At 38.2% G+C, this 10,541-nt stretch overlaps 1 protein-coding gene across 1 annotated transcript; it reads left to right on the forward strand.

Annotated features, from left to right (window-relative positions):
- On the forward strand, nucleotides 1–1,311 carry LOC110321036 (small proline-rich protein 2G). The gene is made up of 2 exons (XM_021197131.1): nucleotides 1–42; nucleotides 712–1,311. The coding sequence occupies exon 2, from the start codon at nucleotides 731–733 to the stop codon at nucleotides 959–961; it is 231 nt and encodes a 76-aa protein (XP_021052790.1). The 5' UTR covers nucleotides 1–42; nucleotides 712–730; the 3' UTR covers nucleotides 962–1,311.
- Nucleotides 1,312–10,541: the final 9,230 nt, after the last annotated feature.

The following is a 10,541-nucleotide window of genomic DNA, read 5'->3' on the forward strand; positions in this document are numbered from 1 at the left end:
AGAATCCTGGTACTCAGGTCCTACACTACTTTGAAGAAGCTGGTGAGTGTCATTTCTTGAATTTTTATGTCTCCCTGGTCTTCTTATGTGATGTAGTTAATTTTGGGAGAATAAGTATAGTGAGTCCAGTTTAAATCATGGCATGAATGTTACCTACCTTACCTACCTAGTGGTCAGAAACTTTTCAATGGTATACCACAGTCCACTGTGACAAGTGGCTTTCCTTTTTATTTAGTAGGTGCTTGAATAGAGTATATTCCTCTTTGATATGCATACTTTAGTGTTCTTTGAAAGGTCATGTACTTTAGCAGGTATGAGAACCTGAGACTTCCCTGAGATGCCCTTTACTGTCCAACCCCAGATAGCTTGTTGGGATGATACAGGTAATGATGGGAACCAGAATTCATTTGAGGTTTCTCAGGATGCCAGAACTTGAGACTGCTATTCTTGAAGTTGTTGCTATGCAAAAATAGCCTATTTCTTTTATTGAAACAACATACTTCCTCCAGGAAAAGAGCATTAAACATGGAAGGATTTCCCAAGGCTGGTGTAACAGAGTGGTTACAGGAAAGGGTAAACCCAGGAAGTCCTAAAACAGGAGTTGGGGAATAATATGCATTCCTGGAGGTAGAAATGGATCTGATGTTCATGTGTCTATCTATCCTCTCTGTTCTGGATCACCCCTAAGAATTTTCATGTAATGTCTTTCAGGTCCTGATACTTCAGAAAGATGTCATCCCAAGAGCAGCAGTGCAAGCAGCCCTGCCAGCCTCCTCCTGTGTGCCCACCACCAAAGTGTCCAGAGCCCTGTCCTCTGCCAGAGTGTCCAGGGCCTTGTCCTCCTCCAAAGTGTCCTGAACCTTGTCCTGATCCGTGTCTTCTTTCTCCATGCCAGCAGAAATGCCCTCCTGCGCAAACTCCTCCACCATGCCAGCAGAAGTGCCCACCCAAGAGCAAGTGAGCATGGCAGCAGTCTTCAGAACAAGGGGAAGAGAAGGGACTCATCTACTGTCCTTCCATACCAATACTTCCATCTTCTATTCAAAGTACATCTTGGATGCAAATGAATCTTCTCTGCCCTTCATATTCCAAATGCCTGTTTCATGTCATAATAGGGAAGGCTTTTCCCTGAGACTGTAAAACTTCTTTTTTCAATCGAATGCTGAGAATGATCCTCCTTCAATAGGTTCATATACCAGATATTCAGAGGAAAGACTAGTAGATGTCTCTCAGTGCCTTCACAGTATGGTTTCCAAATCTGTGTGTCACTGGTATTCCATTTGCTGAATAAAGTATAATCTTTTCAATGGTACTCATGTGTTCTTTTCTTTTAAAACTCACTTTTCTATCTTTGTGATATGCTTGTTTTCCTATATTTTTACCCTTTGGTCCACATGCCAATTTATAGCATTTGCATTTTGATTGAATTTTGAGTCATGGTAAAGATTACTTAGTGTTTTGTTGCTTGAAGAACATGTTACTTTATTTCATGAAACTATAATCTCTCCTTTTAGGATATGCTAACTTAAGAAGATATGATTTTCAACCATGTATATGCAGGTTGGATCACATTTGCACCTACACCTCACACATTTTGTTCTTACTTGTTCCCTAATATTTACACATGTCCATTAATGTATACTTGTTAATATATTCTGTTTTTACATCTTAAAAAACTATGCTCACCATGTTTTGTAGAATGTCCTTGTTCTTTTCCCTTTTTTAAAATTTATTTATTCACTTTACATCCAGATTATAGTCTTCTTCCACCTCTTTCCACTCCCACCATCTCATAGCCCTCCTTCCCTTGTCCCTTCTCTTCAAAGAATATTCTTATTGTTCTTAACAATATGATATTCAGTTATAACAATTAGCATGAATGTAACATGATGTCATTGTTCTTTATGACTGAATATTACTCTGCTACATAAATATGTCATACTTTCTTAATAGGATCATCCATTAATGGACACTAGAATCCTACCAACCCTGATTATTTAACTTGCATATTATGAGTTATGATATAATAAATATGGTTATACAGATATCTCTTGAGTATGCTCTGGTTGACCCCTTTGTATGCATACACAAGCAATTCCTATCAATCTTATGTTAGTACAGCTTTTCTTGTAGTTTGTTTGGAGGAAACTCCATACTGATTTTTATCCTGGACCAATTAACCTCCTGTCTGTTCAGTAGTGTTTCAGTTCTCTTTATCTGTATTCTGGATAGGACTTGTTATCATTTTGAGAGTACTCATTTGTACCTTGGAGCAACAGGATTTAACAATGTTTATTTGCATTTTCCTGAAATTTCATGATCCAAACTATGTTTTATTTTTACTATTAGTCATTGAAACTATTAAACAAATCAATGACTCATCTTTGCCAAAGACAAATAAATGCAAGTCATTTTTTGATATAATCACTGACAACAATTTAAAATTAGATATGCATCAGGGCCTGGTGGTTGCTGATCATCTTTAACTATCATGATCATCAATAGCATCAACATCATACCTGTGTTCATCATCTCTACCATAGTAACCACAAGTTCATCATTACTACCACCACTTATAACACCATTAGGGCCATAACCACCACAATTATATTATCACAGTGTAGAGTGGCTTAGATATAACCAACTTGTACAGGAAATATAATCCTAAAAGATCCTATTCTTTATATTCTATTTTCACTTTATTTTTATATTGTCTATGTTTTGTGTAATATGGACCATAAAGGAAAAAAAAATCAGGGGATCATCATATTTAAATGTTTGGCAATGCATAAAATAAACACACAGAAGAAAAACAAAGATGGGTTTCAAGTATTTCCCTTCTTTTTACCTTTGCCACTGGTCTCCTTTAACTGTCTATAACATTTAAATACATTCTCCTCATGTCTCATTGCTAAAATTATTTTGTGAGTTGATCTTATTCTATGTGAGTTTGAATTGGTGTTTCCCATGCTTGTTTAGCACTGTTAATACTGTAGATATGCAGCTTTTCTTCATAAGTATTGAGCCCTCCAGTCAATTCAGGTCCTGACAAATGAGAGCTAAGTCCTGTCTTAGGGACTAAGATATGCAAAATCAGAGTGTTAGTGGAATGAAGAGATGTACTCTTCTGATAGATGGAGTTTGAAATATATTTGCTCTAAGTCACCAAAGCACTGTGTTCCATTACAAGTCGCTTGAGGACCGCTGTGAAGTTCAGTGGTTTCTGGAGTTTTATTGGTTATTTCTCCTGAAGCTGAGTAATGTGATTGGTGGAACTTTCAAGTATTTAATATTGAAAAAAAAAGTTTCTTAATGGATTTACCAGATTTATAAATTTAACGATGCCTTTCTAATATCACCTTTTACAATCCTCCAATATATATCCTTGTGGAAAGGAATAGCATTTTCTGTGGAATACATCACGACAAACAAAAGTCTTTTCAACATAGCAAATAGAAATTCACTCATGATAAAGACAGGAGAAGAACCCCGTGTCCCACAGGCCATGCATGAGATTTATTTTTTTACTTGTTTGTTTTTGAATTCAAAAAATGCATTCCTATCCTTTAGAACGTTTATAAAACATGCAGGGTCTTCTCCTGTCAATGTTCTGCATAGAAGTTTTTGCTCAGGACACTGAGTCATGTGCTGGGTTATTCTGCAGTGTTAGCAGCAGTAGAAACAGCCCTTCTTGGTGCACATGTGTGCTTACTCAATTTCCCTATAAATGTGAGTTAGGGTTCTGGTGTTTCAGGACCAGGAAATAACAACCTAACTTCTAGAAATCAGTGTGACCTTTAAACCAAAACTTCTAAGGTAGCGCCATTAGTGTGTCATTAGTTATTTGGTACTTAGAGAACTATTTTCAGCACTAGACCAATTTATATTATACTTCTTCCCTAGATGAAGCGCATGTTTCCTGATGGAGCCTCTGTTTTTAATAATGGTCATGTTTCATGATTAATTGTTCTCTAAAGTAGTTTTCATCCAGATTCAGGGTCCCCCAAACAGAGGGTCTTTCTGCATTGGCTCAAACTCCTATGTGGTTTTTAATTGTCAAATTGACTATCTAGAATAAGGACTTTAACTCCTATATGTCAACTTCATTTTCCTCCTATGGTGAATATAACAAGAGTTATCTTGATATTTAAATAGCTTACCATAACAGCTGACATATGATTAAGTCCAAGGCAATATGATTGTGTCACCACCCTACCCTAGGGCCACCATCACTGACAGTCTACTTGTCCTGGAAGGAAGTTTTAATCCAGCTAGGTTATGGAATGAAAAGTTTGTGAACATTTGACAACTTGCAATGTCATAGTAGTTTCCTTCTCCTTTTATACAAGGAGAAATTTCCACTTCTGGAAAGATGGAGCACAAACTATTTCTTATTAATACTGTTAAGTACCACACCAAACAACAGAATTTTATATATTGAAAATGTTAAAATGCTTGAAGACCCAGTAAAAAGAAGGCCCAGGTGAGGAATGTGATATCTGAAAAAGGACACAGTGAGGGTTGCTTGCTTTTTATTTTGAGATAGAATCTCATGTAATTTTTCATCTTCCTGACTTCACATCTCAAGTGCTCTACTTTGTTTGTTTGTGTGTGTGTGTGTGTGTGTGTGTGTGTGTGTGTGTGTGTGCAGTAATGGGGATAAATCTTGTGCTTTGTACATTCTCTGTAACTACTACAGAGACTTATTCCAAATGCCTAGGTTTCCTTCTCATTATGGTTATCCAGAATGGAGAAACTAAGGGCATAAATATCAATGGATACATATATAATCCCCAAATCTAAACATAATGTTTTTCTCTCTTACTATGGGACAAATGAACATTTTAACAAGATGGGAATTTTATAGGCAGCAGTTGTCCTACTCCATTGAAACATCATTAAAAAAAAATATGGCCCCTTACTCTACTCTTCCAACTCCCCTATACCCACATCCACCCTTCAGTTGGAAGCAAAGCAGAGTGGAGAACCTGGCATCCCTCCAACCTTTCAGGCTCCAAATATTTTGGTGAAGAATTGCTTGAGCAGTTCTAGGATAAAATAACACAAGTACTGAATGGTATCCTACAGACAACAGATGTCTGTGCTTCACATTTACTTTTACAAGATAACACCATTTTGATACCAGTGTCAAACAATTGCCATACTGATTTTCTGAATGAATCCTGAGATGAAAATATTAGGAAAACAGAATGTAATGTGGGTGCTTCAAAGGGCTATACATTTCAAATAACTTCTTAGGTGTGTGTACCGATTCGGAAAATAACTTCACTATCCACATATCTGACAGAAGGTTAATTTCCAAAATATATAAAGAAGTCAAGAAGTTAGACACCAATAATCTATATTATACAATTTTAAAAAAAATAGGGTACAGAGCTAAACAGAGAATTATCAACAGAGAAATCTAGAATGGCAAGAAGCACCTAAAAAACATCTCAGGTTCTTGTTTTCATTAAGTATTGGATATGAGTTTCATATTAGTGTACAGACCTGAAATCCAATCAAAATGTGATTCCTTACTCCCTTAAAATTTGTGCCACTATTGTACTGGAGGGTATATATTGCATACAAATCTCTATTGTAGATCTCAGGGCTGTATATTGGTGAGAATGAATACTACTTTTTCAGGTAAAGTAGTATGTATAATAATTTCCAACACTACAGAAAGTGCCAGGAAGATGAGAAATGACATGATATCCTATCTCAAAATAGCCCAAGCTTGATTTCTCCATGTTGAATGACATTAATATGCAGCTACCAGACCTTTTGGAAGGTATCACGTAGTTTTAACGATAGCCTCTGATATTTGTAAGCAAAGTCTCTGGGACAAACTTTGATCAAGAAATCAAAAGGATGTGACTTATTCTAGGCACTAGAAGTTTTATTTGATAGCATAAGTGGTATAGTTGGGGCATTGTTTCCCCATTATATGGTATCACTATTTAACTCCATCTATATATTATATATTTTAGAATACTTTTATAGTAGTGGGCTTCTACCTGGCTTTTCTTTTTATTATTAATTAATTATTTTATTTATTTGCACCCCAAATTTTGTCTCCCCTCCTGGTCCCCCCTCACAGAGTTCTTTCCTCCATCATGCCTTCCTTTCACCTCTGAGAGGGTGATCCTCGGGTATCCCCCCTCCATGGGGCATCAAGTCTCTATAGGATTAGGTGCATGCTCTCTCACTTAGGCGAGACAAGTTAGTCTTCTGCTACATATGTGCCAAGTGCCGCAAACCAGTGCATGTATACACTTTTGTTGGTGGCTTAGTCTCTGGGATCTCCCAGAGTTCAAGGTTAATTGACACTGTTGGTCTTCCTGTGGGGTTGCCATCACTTCCATCTCCTTCAATTCCTCCATAGGGGCTCCCAACTTCTATCCAATGCTTGGCTGTAGTATCTGCATCTCTTTCAGTCAGCTACTGGGTAAAGCCCCTCAGAAGTCAGCCATACTAGGCACTTGTCATACATGTCCTATTAGGTCTGAGTTACTTCACTCCCATGATATTCTCAAGTTCCATCCATTTCCCTGCAAAATTCATGATACCCTTGCTTTTAATAGCTGAATAGTATTCCATTTTGTACATTTTCTCTATCCATTCTTCAGCTGAGGGTCATCTGGGTTGCTTCCAATTTCTGGCTATTATGAATAAGGCTGCTATGAACATAGTGGAGTATGTGTGTTTCTGATATTGTAGAGAAAGTCCACAGTTGTTGTCCAAGTTTACACTCTCAGCAGCAGTAGTTGAGTGTTTCCCTTGGTCCACACCCTCACCAGCATGTGCTGTCCTTTTTAAATATATTTTTTATTTTAGCCATTCTGATGAGTGTAAGATGGAATCTCAAAATTGTTTTGATTTTCATTTCCCTGATGACTAAAGATGTTGAACATTTTTTTAGGTGCTTCTTGCCATTTGAGATTTCTCTGTTGATAATTCTCTGTTTAGCTCTGTACCCTATTTTTTAAAAATTGTGTAATTTGGATTGTTGGTGTCTAACTTCTCGACTTCTTTATATATTTTGGAAATTAAACCTCTGTCAGATGTATGGATAGTGAAGATATTTTCTGAATCGGTACACTGTCTTTTTGTTCTAATCATGGTGTCCTTTGATTTACATAATCTTTTCAGTTTCATGAGTTCCCATTTATTAATTTGTGGCCTTAATTCCTGAGCACTGGTGTTCTGTTCAGGAATTTGTCTCCTGTACTGACAAGTTCAAGGCTATTTCTCACTTTCTGTTCTGGTATATTTAGTGTATGTGGTTTTATATTGAGGTGTACAGGCTACTATGTAGGGAAAGCAGGGGAGAGAAAACGGAGATGGGTGGTGTGTGTGTTTGGGGGGACCTTCAGGATGTGCCAGAGACCTGGGATGGGGAAAGACCTCAGAGGGTCTGTGGAGGTAACTCTAGCTCAGACTCCTATTAGTGATGGATATGAACTCTGAAGTGGCCTCTTCCTGTAACCAGGCAAGACTCCCAGAATAGGGATCAGGATAGAAACACACCCATAAAACCTTCTACCAAAAGGATGTCCTCAGCCGGGTGTGGTGGCACACGCCTTTAATCCCAGCACTTGGGAGGCCAGAGGCAGGCGGATTTTTGAGTTCGAGGCCAGCCTGGTCTACAAAGTGAGTTCCAGGACAGCCAGGGCTACACAGAGAAACCCTGTCTCGAAAAACAAAAACAAACAAACAAACAAAACAACAACAACAAAACAAAACAACAACAAGAAGTGTGTCCTCCCTACAAGATGTGCCAGGACAAAAATAGAACAGAGACTGAGGGAATGGCCAACCAATGACTCTCCAAATTGAGACCTATCCCATAGGAATCCCTGACATTATTAATGATAGTCCATATGCTTACAAGTAGGAACCTAGCATAACTGTCCTCTGAAAGGCTCCATCTAGCAGTCAACGGAAAGTGATGCAGAGACTCACATCCCAACATTAGATGGAACTCCTGGAGTCTTAAGGAAGAGTTGTGAGAAGAATTAAATGTCTTGAACAGGATAAGAACACCAAAGAAAGACTGACAGAGTCAACTAAACTGGACTCTTGGTGCTCCCAGGGACTGAATCACTAACCAAAGAGCAAGCATGGGCTGGACCTAGGCCCCCCAAACATATGCAATAGATAAGCAGCTTTGTCTTCATGCTGGTTCCAAACATCTGCAGCTGGGGCTTTCTCTGAGCTTGTGTGCCTGCCTGCTTGTGGCTCCTGTGCCCTAAATGGACCACCTTGAATGGCCTCAGTGGGAGAGGATACATGTACTACCATAGCAACTTGATGAGCAGTGTGGAGGAGGGGGGCATTATTGGAGGGTTTTCCCTTCCCAAGAGAGAAGGGGTGGGTACAATTGGAGAGGACTAGTGTGAGGGGATACTTGGAGGAGGAGGAGGCCTGGTTTTTGTTGTAAAGTGAATAAAAAATAAATTTGATATATACCTTGTTAATTTAAAATAGAACTATAGAGCATATTAACCCCCATTCAACACTTCATTCAAATTTCACTAACATTCATTCAAAATCGGTGGGAAAACATGGTACTTATCTTTTGGATATTTGCTTATTTTCTTAATATGATACCATTAAAATAATACTTATTAACTCTTCAATAACATCACCCACCAACTCTTCTATTGACCCTCTCCACTGTTACACCCTCACTTCTAACTCATCTTGAAGTTTTTTCCAGCTGTCTATAAATCCAGATTATAATTCTCAAGGAGTCTTGGCAGTGTGACCTATCCAAAAGTATGGTCAACCTGCCAGGGTCCCCTCATTAAAGAAAACTGACTCCCTTTCTGCCAGTAAGTATCAAATGCAGGTAGCTATACCCATGGATAAATGCATCACTTATTCCTCATAGAGAAGTTTCTTCATGTAGTATGGTAATTAACACAGATATCTCCATTGGTCGATGTAAAAAGGAGAGAAATCTTGGGAGTCCTTGGGCATAGGGAGTTATTTTAATGCTATGTACATTTAAAAGAACAATAATATTGCATTCTCCCCTAGGGCCTATGACCTATCCAGCCTCAGGTTCTTGGCTTCATTAACAGTGCCAAAACCAGATATGGGTTCCATCTCATTGAACAAGTCTTTAGATGTAATCAGAAAGTAGTTGGTTACTCTTCTAAGAGTCATGACACTATTGCACCAATGTGCATGTCTTATTAGGCTAGTCAGTGTAGATTGTAGGTGTCACAGATGAATGAGACAGATGATATTTTTAACATCTGGCAGCACACATATGAAATTCCAAAGTCATGAAATGTGGCTAATATGGACAAAGTTTCCACATGAGTATCTGCTTGATTTCTCCTTAGTTTGTAACTCAAATATGCAGTATTTTCATTGAGAGGCAGACAATCAAACAATGAAGTCCTAGAGGATAGCCATGAGCTTACAGTTTGGTGGTCTATGGGATCCTATTCAATTCAAAACAGATAATCCTTTTCTGGTGTTGCAGTTTTTATTTGCCAGCATAAGGGGATAAGTTACAGTATTATGCCCACATTGTGAGGCAACTATGAAACCCCTTTTGTATATGTATATGTTTAAATTTTGAGAAGCTTCTATAATAGTAAGCACCCAAATGGGTTTAACAACTTGACATTAGTGCTAGTTATCCCTCTCTGTAGTTACTCATTTGCCCTGTCTTCCCATTCCAATTTAACCCTTCATATTCCATCGTTCTCCTTTATCCCCCTGTTCCCTTGGTTCTGAGGCATTTAAAACAAGAGTCTCAAAAGTAACTAACCTGATGTGACCTGACACCACAGTCTCAGCTGCCCAGATAATTTCCCGGTTTTGGATAAAAGAGATCAGGCATTTCCTTCAGATGATGCTTTAGATGTGATTGGAAACATGGAGAGCAGCAAACAACCAGCTGCCTTTGTTTTGCCTTTTTCCTGTGGTATGTACACTAGCCTGTGTGAGCCATGCATGCACCACTGGGGTCACCTAGCCTCAGGTGCTGAACCAATGGCACTTTTTCTAGAGGGACATGGTCACTGGCATTCTTGGCTAAACTCTTCCTTACTTTCAGAAGCTCCGACAGCCACAGAAACTTGATGTGTTTGACTGCAGTGGATTCAGTGCCTGTGTTCTTTTCAGAAGCGGGGATTGGAGCCAGTTAAAACATACTCTTATCTTCTTCATGAAATTCTTCTGTTTATAATCATAGGGTAAAATTGTTTTCCCATTCTTTTAAAAATGTTTTAAAGTTATAATTTCAAAATTAAAGTTTGGAAGCCCTCTTGGTCACTTTATCAAGACAAGAAGGCTCTAACAACAGAACTTTAAACATTTAATGTCCTATATCCAGTTAGTGTTCTAGAATACAGAAAGAATGAGAAATGACGGGACTCCTAAACATATTGATTACATAGAGCTTCACTCAGAACTAGTCATTAAAATATACAATTAAGAGGAGGACCAGGTCTTAGTCTTATGAGAAGAAGTATGTGCTACAAAATGACAGGCAGCTAAAGTAGATGCTTTTTTTT

The sequence above is a fragment of the Mus pahari genome, chromosome 4 (assembly GCF_900095145.1).
Source record: "Mus pahari chromosome 4, PAHARI_EIJ_v1.1, whole genome shotgun sequence".
NCBI lineage: Eukaryota > Metazoa > Chordata > Mammalia > Rodentia > Muridae > Mus > Mus pahari.

What these genes read in the sequence shown, in the direction of transcription:
- LOC110321036 (XM_021197131.1), top strand. Translation starts at nt 731, where the DNA reads ATGTCATCCCAAGAGCAGCAGTGCAAGCAGCCCTGCCAGCCTCCTCCT.